The 20,253-nt window shown below is 33.7% G+C and overlaps 3 protein-coding genes across 5 annotated transcripts in view; all 3 read right to left on the reverse strand.

Moving 5' to 3' along the window:
- Nucleotides 1–2,839: 2,839 nt before the first annotated feature.
- On the reverse strand, nt 2,840–3,715 carry LOC107062561 (thioredoxin H2-like). Its single transcript, XM_015313318.1, has 2 exons — nt 3,449–3,715; nt 2,840–2,972 (listed from the first exon to the last, which is right to left on the reverse strand). The coding sequence occupies exons 1-2, from the start codon at nt 3,590–3,592 to the stop codon at nt 2,844–2,846; spliced, it is 273 nt and encodes a 90-aa protein (XP_015168804.1). The 5' UTR covers nt 3,593–3,715; the 3' UTR covers nt 2,840–2,843.
- A 6,113-nt stretch (nt 3,716–9,828) lies between these two features.
- LOC102594597 (uncharacterized) lies at nt 9,829–16,273 on the reverse strand. 2 transcript variants are annotated; one of them, XM_015313327.1, is made up of 4 exons: nt 15,427–16,273; nt 14,808–14,992; nt 10,706–10,780; nt 9,829–10,581 (listed from the first exon to the last, which is right to left on the reverse strand). In XM_015313327.1, the coding sequence occupies exons 1-4, from the start codon at nt 16,091–16,093 to the stop codon at nt 10,225–10,227; spliced, it is 1,284 nt and encodes a 427-aa protein (XP_015168813.1). In that variant the 5' UTR covers nt 16,094–16,273; the 3' UTR covers nt 9,829–10,224. The 2 variants fall into 2 exon arrangements, with proteins under 2 accessions (XP_015168813.1, XP_006357249.1); XM_006357187.2 differs by having other exon boundaries at nt 9,829–10,584.
- Nucleotides 16,274–18,683: 2,410 nt separating this feature from the next.
- Nucleotides 18,684–20,253, reverse strand: part of LOC102594921 (probable AMP deaminase) — a 17,422-nt gene continuing 15,852 nt past the window's right edge. The window contains exons 16-20 of one of the 2 annotated variants that reach the window (XM_006357189.1): nt 19,991–20,164; nt 19,844–19,924; nt 19,323–19,421; nt 19,063–19,183; nt 18,684–18,970 (exon numbers count right to left, since the gene is read on the reverse strand). In XM_006357189.1, the coding sequence (XP_006357251.1) occupies nt 19,115–19,183; nt 19,323–19,421; nt 19,844–19,924; nt 19,991–20,164 (423 nt within the window). In that variant the 3' untranslated portion in view covers nt 18,684–18,970; nt 19,063–19,114. Of the gene's footprint in view, nt 18,975–19,062; nt 19,184–19,322; nt 19,422–19,843; nt 19,925–19,990; nt 20,165–20,253 lie in introns of both variants that reach the window. The other variant, XM_006357188.1, reaches the window with a different exon arrangement.

Raw genomic sequence — 20,253 nt, forward strand, 5'->3', positions numbered from 1 at the left:
AACAACTAACTATGAAATCTAACCGGTCAATCAAATTCATGGCAGAACCATGAAAAACTCACGAAATCCCAACGAATTATCCATTCCTGACAATAATTGCATAATGCCATTAACAACAATCACACCCACCATATTTTCACTTCAAATTTCCCTTATGTTAAACTCCAACAACGTACTGACAACTATTCAATCCTCACTCTTTATTCCAATCCAATGATTGGCTCATCATCATCTATTCAATTAACCTACTTGCCTTAAATTTCCAGAATAGGCTCACGGTCCACTTTATCAAACATACAGCAATATACCTTAATTCCCATCCAATATCTCTATTATATAATTTTTATTCTTTTATCTATCATTTCCCTCTCTAATGCCAACCATTAATTTCGTCCTCATGTAGCCTCCAAATTTACCAAATACGAATGACACACTAAATCAGAAAAGAACATTAACTACTCCGTTAAACCAAATTCTCAAATTCATACAAGATTCCCTTTTATCACATAATCAATTAGATAAAACAATTACGACAAATTTGTACTACTAATTGTTACCTGAAGATCGAATTTCTTTCCATTTCCTCTCTTGTGCACCCGCTTAGGTAAAGTTTCTGACTCCCTTTCTTTTCTTGAATAAATTGTTTATTAAAACTGACACAATCCACTAACTTATTTTTAACACATGGCCCTAATGGTATAGGGTCTTAAATAAATAATCACTTTAGCCCACTAACTATCGATTAATTCAATCAACTACAATTACCCATCAATTAATTAACTCAAGTTAAACGAATAGTTCAAAATTTCCAAAAATGACCTTCCGGGTCATCACACGCGGGCCCCACTTCAACCTTTCCTTTTCCCTCTTAAAGATCGAACGACCTCACCCCTTACCCCCAATTCTTTCTTTTCGCTTTTCTCCTTTTCATCTCGCCCAATTCTTGGTCGAATTTAATTTCGACCAAAAAGTTTGCAAATTCAACAAAATTTCATGTTTGCATCTCACTACAACGTTGAACATTGGGTCTGATTCATCGATACAAAGCTTATTCAAGTTTTTATTTGTCATTTTTAACGAATTTAGAGAAGATTCAATATTCAAATTAGAGAACTTAAATAAGAAATTAGAGCAGATTACAAACCTTAATTTCAAGATTTTAGAAATGAACATAAACAACTAAAACCTAGCCATTTTTGAAAGAAAATCGTCAAAATATTGAAGAAGGAACAATGATTAATAGTGGGGAAGAAGGAACAAAGGTTTATTTAATTTGGGGAAGATGACCATTGCCAATTTATTGCCTCTAACGCGCCTAGAGGAGGTGCTCTCACCTCCTATGACAGGTCAGCACTCAGGTGTGCACTAAATAGAGAAATAAAATGTTCAGGGGCAGTGGCGAATTTATGTGTAAAATTTGGGTCACCCGAACCCGTGGTCCTCCGACTAAACTCGATATATTACTTGTATAATTATTAAAGAACATATTAAATAAACACTTGTTGAACCCGTTCTTAAAGTTGCTGGATGGTTTACCGGTTTGAGAGCCAGATTTTAACACCAAGGTCCTGAGTTCAATCCCAGTCAGCCACAATTCACTTCTTTTTTTTTTTAGTAACTAATAACACTCGTTTTTTCAAAAAAAAATGAAATTCTAAAGCAATGGTGCACCCGTTTTCTTGAAATCCTGGATTCGCCTCTATTCAGGGGGTAATAGGACACCCGTGAAGTTCGAGTGTGTAGTTGAGATTTCGGGTATAGGTTGGAGGGGCTTTAGACCATTTTCTCTTTTTCTTTATAATAATTTAGAAGAAGAAATTTACATGAAGCAATTTGAGGATTTTGTAGTTAATGAAAAAGAAAATTATGTTTGCAAATTGACAATTGATTTTGAAGATTTTTTTTTACATTCCACACATTTTTAATTTTAGATCACTAGATTAAAAAATCTTATTTACTTTTTTATATTTTGTGTCAAATCAAAACAAGACAAATAAAATTGAAACGGATGAAGTATGAGTTACGAGTTACGAGTTACGAGTTACGAGTTACGAATTTAGGTGAACTCAATAATTTTGGCACAAACCTTGTTTGTGTGTTAAGAAATCTGCTAATTATGTAAAGAAATATCTATCAGATTTCGAACCCAATAATACAAATTGTTATTACTTTTATTGGTATATCGACCTATAAAATTCAAATTCTACATTCACACGTATATGACTATAGGATGTTGGATTTGTAAAAAGACATTATAAGTACAAAAAACTTAGAATTAGTACACTTGGTCAAACCAAGTAAATGTGATTATGTGAAACATTAGTGCTTTAATCAGCATATTTAATGAAGTTTACAATAATAAGTGAGCAAGAACTATAGATGAGTTACATAAGCTAAGTTATTTCAATCAAAATGTCATAAAGCAAACTCTGCTCAAACATTTGTTGCAAACTTTGGTTTAATTTGCTTATATGAACATGGCTTTGTGTTTCTCAATTTTCATCTTTAGTCCATCTTTATCTGCTCCAACAATCTTGTCAACAACTTTCCCTTTCTTTATCAACACGAACGTTGGCATCGCTTGAACTCCATATTCCTGAGCTTCAACCAAGATTTGAGAAATTAGTATTAATCAAGACATCAGACGAGTATGATGTTGATTTCTAAGATGGTCACTCAACTAACAGCTATTATCTTAGAATGTTACCTTTCTTTCTTGATTCTAATTTTTGTCAATAAGAAAAGTGACGTTCTGAGATAATAACTATTAGTTGAAAGACCATATGAGAATTCAACTCGATAGTATGAAAAAAAATTAGAAAAGGAATGTGATGGTAAGTAATTCATACATCCAATTCATCAACATCAATCTTGACAAACTCAACATCTATATATTTAGCAGCAAAGTCATTAAGAATTGGTTCCATGTATTTGCAAGGACCACACCATGTAGCTGTGAAGTCAATAACAACCTAGTAACAACAGAGCAAAAATATCAAATGATTAGAAGGTAGATTATCTATTACGACGGTGTAAGGCTAAGTTTATACGCTAATTAAACTGGTTTATAAGTACTTTTTAGTTTATTTACGTGTTTGATAAACACTTTATAAGTCAAAATCCATAAATTGATCATTCTCAACTTATGACGTTTCAGCTTATAATATAAGCATTTTTAGTTTGACCAAATATTTTTATCCTTATATTTTTAAGATTCTCAAAATATCTTACATGGATACTTTAATTTTATAATTTATTGTAAATTTTAAAGGATATTTTAGTCATTCTTACAAAATAACAACTTATCAACATGTTTTACCAAACACATCATCAGGTGTTTATTAACAGTTTCAACACTTTCATCTAAACGCGTAACTGATTATTAACTTATCAGCTATATATTTACAATCAACCAGGTTAAAATAGAAAGATAGTTTAAAATGGTTACCAATTTGTTTGTATTTTTCAAAGAATCAAAATGGAGCTTCCATTTTGTTGAAGAGTGGAAAGCAATGACTTTAGACCTCTTGAATTGTGGTGTGATTGGCATATTATGAGCTTCATGCAATGTAATTGAGTAGTTAGCACCCATTTTTCTTTTAGATTTCTAGAGTAAAAGGTTTTTATTTTTTCTTAGTTTTTGAAAGATTTTCTTTGGCTTGATATTGGAATTAAGAGTTTTACTTGGACCCTTATAATATTGGTTGTTGATGTACTAAACTGTTTTGCCTTTTCAAATTTTAAAACAACTTAAACTGGTTATAGAATATGTTCATCATGTCGACCATTTCATTATACAAAGAGAGATTTGATGCTATTTTGCTTAGGTTTTGGTATTGGTGTTTTAGGCTAATATTTCATGTGTAGGGATGTGAAGATATGACATACGGATCTAATTCAACCACAAAAGCTAGTTCATGAGGGGGGGGGGGTTGACCAAGTCCATATAAGGAGACCAATTTCCCATTCATGATGTGAGACTTCTTAACACTCCTTCACATGCTCAGGCCTCAACAGGAGTGTGAACACTTATAAATAGGGGCTCAACATCTGTGAACAACAAATTGAGATGGGTCTGGCTCTGATACCATGTGAAGATATGATACATGGGCCTAACTCAACCCCAAAAGTTAGTTTATGAGGAAAGATTTGTCAAAGTATTACCACTTTAGTTTAATGAGTCCTCAATCAGATAATAAAGATTGTTACTCTATAAAGTGTCACAACCCAAAAACCATTACACATATTCTCTGCTTTGGCCCAATAAATATAATGGATTTGCTTCTTATTGGGTTACGCCATCATCAAGCTCAAAAACGCATACCGTGTGAACTTGTGTTTTGTCTTATATAAGCACTTTTATTTTCTCTCATTTTTAAATGTGAGATTTGGTTAAGGTGTGATGTGTATACCTTTTTCTGAAGCTTCCCAACCTAGAAGCCTTTGGTCTTTCTCTTTGACCCACCTTCATCAGCTTGTCCTCTATCATGGGCATCACAAACGCCCTTCTTTAGGAATTCAGTATCCTCGTTAAGGTTTGCCCCAACATCGTACTGCAGGAGTCTGACTCTGATATTGTTAAACGTTGGACATTCAAATTTCATCTTCGTTGTTACTTGAACTTTCCAACTTATCTAATGATCATCTAGACACTTTAACTTACCACATATATATATCATGAACACCCGATTCCAGTAAACCTCACATGAAATTTCAATCCTGGGTGACAGTCAAAGTTGAAAAATGGGAAAAGGCTCAAATATGTCATCGAACTTTGAGAAAAGGCTCATTTAAGTCATCCATTAAAAGTTTGGCTCATCTATACCATTTTCGTTTGAGAAAAGGCTCAATTGTGTCATTATTTGTTAATTGAAAACAGTTTCGTTTTGCAAAACTATTTTTTATACGTGGTCAATTATGATTTGGTCACGTCATTAATTATAGCATTTTGTAAAGGGAAAAGGCTCAATATGTCATCGAACTTTGAGAAAAGGCTCATCTATATTATCCGTTAAAAGTTTGGCTCATCTATGTCATTTCAATTAACAAGTAATGACATGGATGAGTTGTTAAACGTCAAAATGCTCAAATATGTCAGTATCGAATATCTACGTGACACAGTAAAAATGAATTAAAATGGTTAGATGATTATTTGATAAGTTAAAATATTCGAGTAATAGTTAATGTCAAATTTAAATGTCTATCTATATATTCCGCCTAATTAAAAAGTTGGATACCATTTCGTAGGAGAAGATGAAATTTTTTATTCCTATTTGATCATGGGAAGCTATGCTCTTTAAAAAGTGAATTTATTGGATATGAAACCAATTCTACTGTTGAAAGGAACATCTAGCTATTTTACCACCCTGGCTAGCATCAAATAATTAGAAATATTATTATTTGTTCTGTTATACTCAATGGACAATGTAATAGTTAAATTCAACTAATACTACAAAATTATTGGACATCAATATTGGTATCGAAGTGTGCCTCTTCACAATAATGATTAAAAAGCAACATGTTTTAATTAAAGATAAATATAATAATTCGCATAGTATCTAGGTTACTCATCTTATTCATTCAAACACAATCAGATAGAAATTGTTGACAACCTAATTAAATAAAGACAACCTTAAATAAAAGATTCATCTAAATTGATTCATACTAATATATAAAGAGAGTAATTAATTAGAAGTTCCGAATTTGAGTCTGACCGCAATTATAAAATGTTTTCATATATGAGAAAACGAAATAACGAGATCCATTGAGGTATAGCTATAAAGTTTTATTCTTAAATTATGTAATTGTCCTTGTGCACAAACACAAAGATGCCTAGAAAACATTCTCTAGCCAAATGGAAACTATGATGTTAACATATGGAATTTTAATTCCCACAAGAAAGTGTGTGGTTCATTTACAACTCAATATGTTCATGTATTGTGGTGGTCTGGTGGAGTGGTAAGTATTCCTTCATTTTTTAATCAGAGGTCTTGGGTTCGAGTTTCTTTGGATAAGGAATTGTCTTTGTTAGAAAGAGTTTTACCCTCTAATGTAGGATTTTTTGGCGCAAATTTGAATTTAGTCGAACTCTAATATGAATATCGAACACCAAACAGGAAAAAAAAAAAAAAGAATCTAATTGAAGTGTGCCACTGTCTGTCCTTTTCGTAGGTACAACTAATATGTTTGTGGTGATGAATATTTCACAAAAGAAATACTATTATATACTCCTCCGTTTTAATTTGTTATCTGATTTTAAATTAACATGAATTTTTTAAAAAAAAATTGATTTTTGAATATCACACCATCCCTAGATATAATTTATTACACTTCTTTTGAGCCAAGGCATATTATTATTATTATTATTATAAATTATGAATTTAAGTGCATAAAGGGTAAGCGATGGTATGTTATTATTATAAATTAAGAATTTATAAGTGCATAAGGGGTAAGTTATTCCCTATCCCATATGCTTTAATTTATGTCAGCATATTTTTTAAATTTGTTTAATTTGGAAAAGAATAACTCATTTTAAAATTTAGAAATAATTTTTATGTAGAAATTTTCATTTTACTCTTAATGATTTGTTTTATATTCATTTAAATGTTATAATATATTTAGATTATAAGCTTCAGAAATTTTACAATCAGAGAGCGAAGTTATGGTGGTAATAAATTCGACAGAACCTAAATTGTGCAAGTTATGTATTTGTGTTAAAAATTAATATCTACAAATAATCTACATAGAAATTAGTAAGTAAAAAAATTGTGATTTGAAATCCATTAAATAAAAATCCTGTCTTAATTCACCCTCTACATTTATAACATATGAGTAATACACAATATTATATCATGACTCCTCTCCATTTTCTCAAATTCCAACTTGAACAAGAGACAAGTGACATAATTACAAATTAAATGTAAAATATTAACAATCCAAAATAAGATTATAACCATAGTTAAATTAACAAATATTTATTTTATTTATTCTAATGTTTTTTTTCTTTGGTAATTCCACAATTCGAGCTAAAAATTATCTCATTATAAATCTATATATTAAAAAAAAAAAAACCCTTTATTTTCCTACTTTATGTTTGTGGCTTATAATATGTGAAACTTTTGAAGAAAATGGATATATGTATTTAAAACAGAATAATATAAACTAATGAAGTATGAACAATCAATTTAAAGCAAATGAATAAATTTCAAATCAATTATCTGTTATTTGTTCCCCATATGCCATATGAAGCATCCTTTTCTTTAAATATATACTTTTTTTTCTTGATTATTAATTTGAACCAAACAATTACTTTCTCCATTCATTTTTATTTGTTACATTTGGATTTGACACATACATTAAGAAAATAATTATTGACATGATTATCTATCATACGATCCCTATTAATTGATGTTTAGTATTACATTTGAAAATAATTTGAGAAATAAGTAATTAATGTTAAGAATAAAACGTATTTTTTTTCCATTTATGAAATATTAAAAAAAATAATGATGAAACAGGTTCAGTTAAACCCTCTAGCCCTATGTCTCTATCCTAGGACCATATATATATATATAATGTATCATTATTGTATAACTATGTATCGAAGATGAATATACATCTATGTACATTGTTGATATAATAAAATATACATTGCAGACCAATTCTTTTCGATCCCAACCAACTAAAATATCCTCTAAACAGTCTCAAAATTTTGATATGAGCTCATATCAAAATTTTGGATCTTTTGATATATTATTCACTCAAAACAATTCATATTTACGATAAATCAAATTTTAAAATCGAGCTTTGAACAAGAAAGGAGGAGGAGGAAGGAAGAAGGAAAGTAGTAAATAAACAAGGAAGAAGAAGAAGAAGAAGGATGGAAGGGAAGAAGTTATTAAAAGTGGTTGAATGACCGTTTTATGTAATATTTAATGATAATTAAGTTATTTGTGTAAGAAATTTTGACTCAATGAACATTTTACCTAATTTTCTTTTAAGTAATATGCCTCTTTATTTGTAAAAAAAATAACAATTAAACACCTAAAAATAATCTTTATAATCAAGACAAGATAAAAAGTAGGATGCTCCCACAGTAAAAAAATACTTTTGCGGCTGAATTTTAATTATCATTCATTATATGCGGCTATCTAAGCACAATTTTTTTGTTCCTGTCTCATCCTTTTGAAAAAAAAAATATCCGTTTTCTATTTTTATTTTTTTTCATATTCCGTTTTCGACGTTTGTTTTGGAGTGCTGACTGAATTCGAATCTTTCACTATAAGATTTATTCTAAGGTTGACACTTTCAACAGGATTTTTTTCATATTCAAAATTCAAACTAGTAACCTCTGATTAAGGATGAAGTAGGTATCATTAAAATTTATCATCATAGTTTCTTTATTTTTAAGATATGATGATGTTTGATACATTTTACTTTTATGCACCCATTCATGACTTTTAAATTTATTAAACTATTCAAATTTTAAAGTGATGGTTTATTCTCTATCAATAAAATTAACCATTTTATATATATATTCCCAACACCATTATAATATATATATATATATAATTAAGTTGACTTCTTAAGTAAATTGATACACTTTATTGACTAAATATAAATAACTATGCTTGATTATCGAAAAGCAAAAAGGAATAATATATTTTGAAGTGCGTCAAATGCGTGGCATAGTGATTTAATAAGTGAGTGAAAATTATGAGAGATTTATGATTTAAAATCGATTTAAAACAAAATCTTTTTTCATCTATCAAGATCTTCGTAGCCCGAATTATTATTGCATATCCAAATATTGGTAAGCATAATTAAAATAGGATATTTAGAGTGTAAGTTTTAAGATAGATGTGGAAGTGATGATTGATATATGAGTCATTTTGAGGAAGTTTTAAGTACCTTAGATCTATAATCGAAGGTAATGATAAGATTGACAAAGATATTACACATTGTATTAAACTAGAGTGGGTTAAATGAAACCTCGTTTTTGTCAAACTACACTGAATATATTATTGTAATATATTATTGTTATTATTTATAGCATCTCTCGTTTTATGTGGGCTAAATGTCTTAATTCCTGTGACGTTGCTCGTCAAGACATGGCAAAAGGAGTGTTACGATTTGATCGGTTTTTTTATAAAATTTATGTAATGAAATTTTTTGAATTATTCTATTTTGAATAATCAAAGTTATAATTTAAAATCATCCTATCATCTTGATTTTCTTCGATATTGATATAATTCAGTTAATTTTCGATACTTTCAAAAACATCAATTTAGAAACTCAAATAAAATTTAGAACACCATATCGCACATACTTGTATATGATTTTAATATTTTACCCAAATAGCAAATTGAGGCACTACTATTTCAAAAGCAAATATATGCACAACCATTCCATTCCAAAATACTCTTTATTTTTCTTGCAATACATACATCTATTAGATCTATTAGACCACGACCTAAAGATTGCTTTTCAGCAAAAACTAAAAATTTATGAATAAACATCAAATCATGATTGGAAAAATTAAACAGCATTGTCGGTAAGGTTAAGCAATATATGACCCAAGGATGCGACCTAATAGTCAATGAAGTGGTTGAGAACCCTTAAGGTCTCAAGTTCAAAACTCCACGAAGATGAAAAAAAGACACTAAGGGATGCTTTCCATTTGTCCTAGTCTTGGTGGACAAAGTTACCTTGTACCTAGTTCTAGTGAGAGGCATGTATCTCATGAAATTAGTCAAGGTGCACGAAAACTGGCCCAAACACAGTGGTCATAAAAAAAAGGTTAAGTAATATATGAGCAAACACTAGACCAAGTCGAACATTGTCTGGGAGAATAATTTCCCAAATGCTATATTTCGACAATGTTTAAAAATAGGGATACAATCTAGGTGGATGCCTTAAAACAGGCACATCTGCATAAATCAGCCTTCTGAATGTTATATAACAGCAGGCAGCTTTTACTCACTCAGAATATAGCAGACATTATCATACAATTTCACTTGAGATCAAACTAGTAATGAAGACTCAAAATTGATCAACTAGTTGTAAAGTTCAAAAAAGACACTACACTTGACCCTTTTTTTAATGCTCTTCTGGTAAGACTTAACACAAGCAAAACAGTTGACACATTTAGTGCTTCAGGTTAACCGGGAAATAGCGTTATCACCTTCCAACAAAAAAGGAATAGCATATGCTTCACCAAAACAATCATGAAAAAGCGGGGACATTTCCAGCTTGATCACCTGAAGCATAGTGGCTATAATTCCCATCACCACGGCTACCCCTACCACCCCTTCCCCGATAATTAGGATAATTCCTGGGGTAATAATTACCAGGTTGATCATAGTATAGGTTGTGGTCATCATAGTAAGACCGTCCTCTGCCACGGCCTCCACGGCCATTGTTGTATCCACGACGGCCTCCACCACGATTACCCCTGAAATGCTGATTGGACCTCCGGGGAACCGATTGTTGATTATCAACATTTGCATCCTTCGGATCCTCAACACCTTCTCCCTCATGTCCAACTTCTTCTGGTTCAGCACGTTGCTCGGACAAGTTCTCCTCCTGTTCCCCATCAAAGTAATTTTTATATTGGAAAAAGTTAACATTTATAGCCTTTTAGGGTATCTTGTGAATAACAACATTCAACTTGAGAAAGCATTCTCCAAGAAGTACACATGCATACCTGGTGGAGATCTGTTGCAGAGCTATCGTGAATTTCTCTAGATTTATCAGCTTGAGAATTTACATGTTCCCCTTCCTGGGAAACAAATAAATATTTGAAGTTGGATTATGCAGGAATATAAGCTACAGCTAGGACTTCTAAAATGACAAGAAAAAACAGAAAAGAAGTGCTAAAAATGTGTACCTATGCATAGTCAATTGACGAGTTACTACCATTACTAAAACACACAAGTGTCCCATCATATTTCAAGACAAGAAATTAAAAGCACTACTATTGATTAAATTCTAGCATTTACACATTAATATATCAGATGTAGTGAATACATGAAAAACAACATAAGACATCAAAATTTTCTCCAAACACATGGGGAAAGACTATAATATTCTGTTTTCAGATAGTGCTGCCCAAAAGATGGTCAAGAGTCAATACATTATTCTTCTCTGATGGTGAAGTGGTTTGGAGAAGAGACAATGTGTAGTTTACCTTCTACCTCATACAAATAAACCTTCAAAAAGAAGCTGGTAAAGATAGAATATTCAGCATTGACGGTTAATAAGCTTTTCTATACTTTTTGCAGATGGTGAAATCAGTGTTTTCAGAGAAGATAGTAAACAGCAAACAACAACAGCATACCAGTGTAATTCCACAAGTGGGATCTAGGGAGGGTAGTGTTTGTGCAGTCCTTACCTCTACCTTGGATGATAGAGAGGTTGTTTCCGATACTCTCAGTTCAAGTAAAAGCATTTCGAAAAGAGAAAACAATAGGAGAGAAGACAAGACAAAATGCTGAAGAAAGCATGATAAAGCATACTAAAAAAAGGAACAGTCCCTACAACAGAATAATATGATAGTCGAAGTGCAAGAAACACTAAGTAGTAACAGAAATGGAATAACAAAAAAAACACAAGTTTGTTTATTTGGTTTTGTTATTTGTTTAAGGGGGAGGGGGGGAAATCAAGGCACAACATCATTCAATTAAAGAGGTCAAAATAGAGTATTACACTTCAGAATATTGATTAAAGAAGGTGAAACTCAACTAAAAACAAAGAAATGTATCTATCAATGACCAAAAGACATTTGTCTCAGTGTGTGTGCACGCATGTGTGTGTGCGCGTGAGAGATCCACAACCTTAAACCTTATTGCAGCTAATCAGAAACAGATCCAAGCAAATGCAGCTAGTTAAACTATAGATTAAGTTGTAGTATCACTTCAGGAACTGTATTCCAAAAACAAATGCAAAGAGGATAAGCTAATTGTCTAGAAAGAGAGAGAATCAAAATACACTTCAAACTAAGTTCAGGTTGCTTCAGGATTTGCATTAAAAATACAAACTTTCTTGATAAATTTGAGAGGAACTCCAAACGGGGACAAATTTGAAGGCCAATTAAACAAATAGAAACAAGAAAATGATCCTTCTCCAAAAGTTGAGAACCAAGAAATGTACAGAAGGGATAGCTTCTTTCTAAGAAACCTCAAAACGAAGGAAAGATCTCAGAATAATACATTTCAGAATCTCGAATTCACTCACGAAGACCCAAAAGGCAAATTCCTAAATAAAGCTAATTTCCCACATATATCAAAACACCAGGCATATTTGAATATTCCCAACAAATTACTAAAGCAAGAAAGAAAGAAAAATACATACTTTGAGCTGAAACTCAAAATGGGTTTTGGCCTAGACAAAGATGAAGGAACAGGGAAGTCTCACAGGCAGCCTTTGGTGTCTTGTTTGGTCAGAAAGATTGATTACAGCAGAAGGTAGTAACAAACAAGTAACTTATATCTTTTATAAAGGAACATCAATTAAAGAGGCAGGAAAAAGAAAAGCATTTTCAGCAGTGAATGTAAATAAGTTTTTGTTTCCTTCTCATGAAATACTCTGATCACTTGCAATCCAAGGGTTTGGTCTAGTAGTGGATGATGTGGGAGAAGCAGTGGCATAGCCACATGTAGTAACAGGGGTCAGTCGAACGCCCTTCGTCGAAAAATTATATTATGTATATAACAAATTACACAAAGTATATAGGTCAATTCATTTTTCATATGTATATATTAAATCTTGAACATCCTTAATGAAATTTTTGATTTCGCCACTAGGGAGAAGAATCATGAGGTCCAAGGTTAAATCCAAGCTGAGGCAAGAAAACACTAGATGATTTCTTCTCTGTTAGAAGGAGATACCAGGTATCGGTGCCTGATGGAATAGTTGAGATGCTTACAAGCTGGCCCAGACTCCACATTATAAAAAGACATTCGGATTTACTCTCTTACTAATATATAGATCGATTTTAGCAAAAAGTGAGCATGCTTGAAGCAACTTTATATTTTATGAAACTTAAGAGTTGTCTTATGAGGACTTCCCATGTTTATGATGTGTCCGGATAATGTCCATAGTGGGTATCATCCTTCTTTAGAACAGGACTGCATCCATTGTTTATCTGGAATCCTAATGTTTTCATCATTTCATGCTTTTGCTTGTTTTTATCTAGATCTTATATTGTAACACACTTGTGGGAATCAAACAGCAAAGTTTCATTTGGTCCCTTCTACAACCTTGGAAATGTACTACTTTTTCCCCGTTTGCACCAAATAACTACAATGTTTCCTAATGACAGAAGAAAAATGCAATAACCCAAACCACCCCAGCGAATCACAAAACAAGCCTTAGAATACTATTAACTCCTATCTAAAATTATTAAAGGGAATGCCCCCAAGGCCTAGCTCGAGTGGCAAAAGGTGGAGGATTTGTGGCTTAGGTCACAGGTTCAAGCCCCACACCATGCAAAGCGAAGTCTGGTATTTAAGTGGAGAAGGGTAGAGGGGCGAGCCCATTATCCACCGAGTTTAGAAGGCTGTGATTGGTCCAAAGGGCGGGTCACATACGGATTTCTCGATTATCAAAAAAAATAAAATTATTAAAGGGTATACAGATATGAAGACAACACATCAGGGTGTAGGATAGTTAATTTAGGGCAAAGAGAGTAGCACATACACCAAAGGAAAAATAAAATTAGTCCATAATTGGTAAACCCTACAAGGCTGGAGCAGATATGCTCACCTAATTTATTTAAGCTAGAATCCAAAACTGGAGCAGATATGACTTACGTCATTGAAGTACATAATTCATTTTCCTCTTCTACCAACTCCACTCTTAATCCATGTCATTTGCTTTGATCCATTAAGAATGTTGATACAATTATCACCAAGACACCACTCACAAGCCTTAAGACCTACCTTTATACAGAGCCAAACATCAAAACCAATCTAGAACAAAGAATGAAACATTTTCCACAAAAGTATCTTTCATGAAAATACATTATATATCTTGCCAACCAACCCAGTCATTTTCAACCCTAGTCCATGTCACCCCGAAAATATGGCTACCTTTTGTTAATACACTGGGTTATGTGGTTTAGTTGATGGTATCAAATAACTCTAATACTTTAAAAAATAGTGTTTAACAATCACTTCTAATTAGCAACCACAGTAGTAATCTTTTTTATTTCACTAGATATCTATTATTGTTCAAGATATTATTCTTGGTATCTAAACTAACAAAAGCCTCAATTTTTCACCCACAATAAAAGTACAGCAGAAAAATCTGCATCACTCACCAATAAAGTTCATGAACTCTTTATCATATAACCAATAACACAAACAACCATTTATTTAGCAAAATAAAAGGAAGGTGTGTTCTGTTAAAGGTATAATTCCTAAATCCCAACCCCAAATAAAACCAAAAAAGGGGAGAAACACGCAATCTAATAGCAAGGATCAGGTCCCAAAAACCTGACCAGTCAAAAGATTGGCCTAAACAAAACCACATAAAAGTCTATTCTATTTCCACGAACCAAAAAGAAGTGAAGGTTTGGGATTTTGAAGTACAAATTTTATCATTGTGCTGAAGTGTGTTTGGAGTTTGCAGAATCAGTATACGGCCTAATTCAACATCACCTAACTGCTATGTTTACTATAATACTATAGGGAAATAGTGAAAGAAAACATGGGTAATCATCGAAAAGTCAACAAATTACAACTTCACTATATTTCGGAGTCTGCATTGGATATTCTATCTTAAAGATAGCCCAAAGTAGCATTTACCTTCTCTTGATAGCGCTCAACTGGACTCTCCACCTGCCCGGTTGCATTGACAGGCAAAACCGTTTCTTCTACTGGCACCTGATAAGACTCATACTCAGCAACATCCTGTTCCACTCTAAAAACAGGTTCGGTTGTAAAATACAACGAAGACATGATCTTGTTCAACTTGGATCTCAAGCCAGCATCTGCAACGAAACAAAAATGTAAGTATCTACAAACGATCACCTCAATCTTAAATAAAAAGGGGATATTGCTACAAGTATATTCCCCTCCTTCCCAATCTATACAACACTTGTTTCCATGTTCCAAAACGCCTGACATTATCTCATTTCTACACAACTTTCAAGGAAACAAATATATTATGTAAATTGTTAAGAAGTTTAAACTTTGATGAAATATTAAACTCTTCACTATCAAGCTATCCTTTCATCCATAAATAACAACAGTATACCCCGTGTAACCCTACAAGTAAGGTCTGGGGAGTGTAGGGTATATGGAGACCTTACCCTACCTCGTGGACATAGAGAGGCACAACTCAAGTGCAGCAAACCAAAGTATTTACGGTAACAGTAACAACAACGATATAAAATGGGATGAAAGGAGTAAACTTTGCACTCACAAGTAGCATCTGATTCTGGTACAATGTGCTGATCAGACTTTGTTATCCACAGCTTGGCATGCTCAAAACAAGCTTGAAGGGCGTGCTTGTGCGACAAAGTAGAGTTAACAGGACGACAAATGAGCAGCTCACTAAGCATGGAGATCAAATCCAAGTCCTTCTCCGACAGCATATCCATCACATCCGTCGATTCATCTTCCGGCATGCAGTCGTAGTTCAAACAACAAGCCCTCTCATGCATAGCCCTTTTCCACATAGTTGAAACAAAATCATTTTTCCCCCAATTCGCATGAGCAAACATGCTACCAAAATAAATAATGTTAAGCAAATCCTCAACTTCACCACAACTGTTATCGCCTTTTCCAGCTAATTTCTCATCTGGGGAATCCGCAGCAGAGACGAGATGGTGTTGAGTAGCAAGGTTGATTTCTTCCGTTACAGCAGCAGCTAGTGGCTGACGAAGCTTCTCGAGCTCGTCTATGGCAACAACAACGCTGGTTTTTGAGCGGAAAGTTTCTTCTTGCTCCTTGTTAAGGGTTTTTCCATTAGCGAGAGATTCTTCCATCTGGAGAATGCGGTTGTGTTTCTTGCGGAGGGCACGGAGGCGCTTGTTGATCACGTTCAAGACAGGTCCATCGGAGGTTTCAGACGCCGCCGTGGCCTCCATCGGAAGATGAGATTAGAGCGGAGGAAAGGAGGAAGAGGATAAACTGAAGGGATTATGCCGCCGCCGTGAACGGTGGTGTTGTGGAGGGTTTGAGAAGTGAAGTGAAGTGAAGCGGCGGGAAGACTTGGAGTTTAAGGAGAGGAATTGGGGTTCTTGACAGAGTGGACTGGTTTTTCCACTTTCCTCGAAGTAACAAAAAGATTTATTTATTTATTTATTTGGTAGGAATAAAATGAAAATGGGCCAAAACAACGCGGACGGTAAAATTAGCCCATAAAAATATAGTTCGTCTAATAGATTTAAGTTTGAATGGGTCATTAATCTGTTTACTTATTAGCTTAGTCCAACTTATTGCAGCTCGTCTAAAAATTGAACAAATATGATATTGTATACAATAATAACATACTCAATAAAATTTCATAAAGTGGGGTTTGAGAAAGCTAGAGTATATGCAGGTCTTATCACTACCTAAATGAGATAGAGAAGTTGTTTTTGAAAGACCTCGATTCAAGTAACTAAAGAAAAAACATAATAGCTAATAGCAAAGTAGTACGAAGCAAATATGTAAGGAACCACAACAACAAAGTGTGGTCACCAAAATACAATAAACCACAGATGAAATCAAATACCAAAAGTCAAATACTATATGTATATGTTGATACTACGACCGACATGTAGTTCTATACTTCCACCCAGTCAAAGACATGCATGGGCTAGTAATAAGACAACTCTCAACTACGTACTAACCTTCTATCCTTATTGACAACCTTCATATCCTTATATATAAGGTCATGTCCTCGATAAATTGAAGATGTGGCATATCCTGCCTAATCACATCTCCTCAATACTTCTTCGGCATACCTCTATCTTTATCAATCCCCCTATATCCAACCTCTTTACTAAGGCATTTGCACATTTGCTTTTCACGTGTTCAAACTATCTTAGTCTTCCTTCCTCATTGTGTCCAACACGACATTCACTCACACTTCGTTCCAGATCCTCTCATTCCTAGTATGCCTGCACATCCATCTCAATATCCTCATTTTGCCACTTGCATTTTTTGAACTTGGAGTTCTTGATTGGTCAGCACTTCACTTCACCAACAAAGTCGTTCTAACCACCACTATATAAAACTTAGTTTCAAGTTTTAGTGGTATCTTATTTTCACACAAGACACCAGAAGCAAACTTCTACTTCATTCATACCGCATCAATATGACATCATCATAAATCTCCCCATTACCTTGGATCAAAGATCCAGGATAGTTAAATATCTCTCTCTTGGTGATAATTTGAGTATCAAATTTCACTTTATGCTTGTCTCATGTGTCACATCATTAGATTTACACTTCAAATATTTTATCTCTACACCTACAATTTGTCGTTAACTCTTTGCGAGTTTCTTTAATCAAAACAATGTCATATGCAAATAACAAAAACCAAGGCACCTCACCCTTAATGTGCCATGTCAATTTATTCATCACAAAGGCAAATAGATACAGGCTCAACGTAGATCCTTGGTGCAACCTCATCTTGACTGGAAAGTGTTTCGAGTCTCCACTACTTCCCTAAGTCTCAATCGCCTCTAACTTCTCTCCCATTTCCAGGTTCAGGGGTCAAGCCACCCATTTGATCCTCAACCGGTCATACAACGTCTTCTTCTTCCCCTCCCTCTTAATTCCCATGTCCATCACCTGTTTATGTTGAATAGTAAGATTCCCACTTAGGATAGTCTTACGTTCCTTACAAAGACTATATCACCCTTCAAAATGAGTAAGTAATCAATATGAGTTCTGACCACGCGCTATAAAGGTAATCAAGTGGTCCTCTTTTTCTTTTGGAAAGCATGAATTTGTTATAACCAACTCAACAACTTTAGCAAAATATAGAAGTGACGCTGCTCCTCCACTCCTAACCCCAAAATCTAAACCTTGATGCACACTGTCAAAATCGCTAGTGATTGACACAATGTGATCATTGAAATTTCTGGCAATGAATAGCTTCTCGAAATGTGGTATATTCCTCACCACCTCGTCCAAATCCTCCTGGAGGCGTTTTTTAACTCCTCCTCTAAATCCACTTGCAACGCATAAGCACTAATCATGTTCAAAGTAGTGCTACGTGAATATATATATATATGATCCTCCAACACTTTTTTTTTTTTAATTATTTAATTTAGGTTTAAAACCCTATGTTTTTTCAGTAAACCAAAAATAATCTCATTCTTTTTTTTCATCACCTGTTTTTAGCCTCTCGTCAATGATTCCTTCATTTTTTTAACCGGTTAATCACAGTATATTTTCTTTTTGGAACTAACTTTTTTTTTGGTGCTTTGTACACAGACAATTATTTCTTGGTAGATGTTAATGAGAGGAAAAAGGATAGATATTCTAGAGATGTATCCTAGCTATGGTATTGTCTTTTTTTAAAATTATGTGTTGTCTTTACAAAAAAATTTGACTTAGTTTTCTTTTTTCATACTTTTTTTAATTAGTGAAAATTCCAACTTCTAACACTACTTACTCTGGAATTGCAACTCACATTAACGCAATGTGGATGCTAAATACTACAATGAAAGAGAATAAAAAGCATAATGGTTCAACAAGACATTATTGGATAAAGGTTGCTTCAGCTAGTATAAACCTGGTGTTATTACTACGAGAATATTGCAGCAATGAGCCAGTTACATTCTTATGATTTTGCCTAAACCTCCACCAAGTGAAGATTTAGTACAACTAGAAATGAAGGCACTAAATTTGCACCATGATGGTGAGCAGACCTGTAAAAACAAACATGCTTCCACCGAGGCATAAATTAACCAGCAATATTTAACTCTGTTCTTAAACCTCGCCACTTCAGGAGCCTTATTTCTGGATATCTATCTGTGCAAGCAAATGAAAACAGTGAGCAACGTCAACACACTACTCGTCATTCTTTTTGGAAACAATTAGTGAAAAACAAGGATGGTACCTGAATCATGATGTTTCCCCAGTGAGGATACAGATTGTTGATGCCATTTTGATCAATGTTCTACATCTTCAGGAAGGATGGTTTTTCCTCTGTAAACATACTGCATCTCTTCCTTCCATGTCTGCAGTATATCAGACGTCATTTTATATTAGTTACTCTGATTTTCTACGAGCAACTTTCAGAGTTCCAACAACATTAACATCTTGCAAGTTATCATCTTAGCAGGATAAAAGATAAAAGGGAGCACAAGCAAAGCTTACCTCATGTCTGAAGGAAATCCTCGTATTGGGTACATTTGTTTTGTGAATATCGTTTCCTTGAGGGCCTCTCTTGTAGTATTTATTGCCAAGCCAATGTCTCTGCAACATTTACCATAGGAAGTAAAATTAGCATTAGGGTTACTAACTGCTCTACAGAATACCCCTTTAACCATGAATAAGCTAAACCTCCTTCTCATCATCATATGTAAGGATGCAGTACGTTGCATCTCAAGAACTTCCATTAACCTCTAAACCTATGTTACTTGAATTTCAATCACCGTCAACTTCCGGGCTAGGTAAATAAAATACAAGTTTCTCAGAGATGTGAAATTAGACAAAAGTGGAAACAAAATGAAGTCATCAACGAAGTTCAAGAACCAGAATTATGAGAAACCACGGCTATAAAGCTATAATTACCAGTAAATTTGTGGTTTTTCAACCAAAGAAACAGTAATTAGGCCACACACAAGATTTCTAAGAGAGTTGCATATAAATTTGGCCTGAATGCTGTAATCGCTCACCTTGTCTGCATGATTGAATCCTGACTGATAGACTGAATTCCTAGCTATCTCACAAAGGTCACAAGAACTCAGCTTCCATACCTGAAAAATATAAGTTGGTTAAGGACATGTTGATATTTTACTGATTGGAAAAAAAAATGGACTGACCTTAGCTGCAACACTGTATTCTTCCACAAGGGGCTCTTTTGTCAAGTGGATTTGCAAGGGATCATCAGTAGAGAGTGAGACGTTCATGCCACGGTGGAAGAACATAAGGAATGGGTTCCGATTATAGTCAAGGAAAAGTGAATTATTGCTCAGGGGAGACATTGCCAGTCCAACCTGAATAGTTTTACAGAAACGGTGACAATAAAGTGAATAGACAGGGGAAGGGGAAGAAAAAAAAGGGGGGGGGGGGGGGGGGGGGGGGA

The sequence above is a fragment of the Solanum tuberosum genome, unplaced genomic scaffold (genome assembly GCF_000226075.1).
Source record: "Solanum tuberosum cultivar DM 1-3 516 R44 unplaced genomic scaffold, SolTub_3.0 scf00243, whole genome shotgun sequence".
Taxonomy (NCBI): Eukaryota; Viridiplantae; Streptophyta; class Magnoliopsida; order Solanales; family Solanaceae; genus Solanum; species Solanum tuberosum.

What these genes read in the sequence shown, in the direction of transcription:
- LOC102594597 (XM_006357187.2), bottom strand. Translation starts at nt 16,093, where the DNA reads ATGGAGGCCACGGCGGCGTCTGAAACCTCCGATGGACCTGTCTTGAAC. An exon ending in ACCAGAATCAGATGCTACTT is followed by an intron (nt 14,993 to 15,426) that starts GTGAGTGCAAAG and finishes GTTTCGTTGCAG; the next exon opens with ATGCTGGCTTGAGATCCAAG. An exon ending in TTGAGCGCTATCAAGAGAAG is followed by an intron (nt 10,781 to 14,807) that starts GTAAATGCTACT and finishes TTTGTTTCCCAG; the next exon opens with GAAGGGGAACATGTAAATTC.
- LOC107062561 (XM_015313318.1), bottom strand. Translation starts at nt 3,592, where the DNA reads ATGGGTGCTAACTACTCAATTACATTGCATGAAGCTCATAATATGCCA. An exon ending in TGAAAAATACAAACAAATTG is followed by an intron (nt 2,973 to 3,448) that starts GTAACCATTTTA and finishes TGTTGTTACTAG; the next exon opens with GTTGTTATTGACTTCACAGC.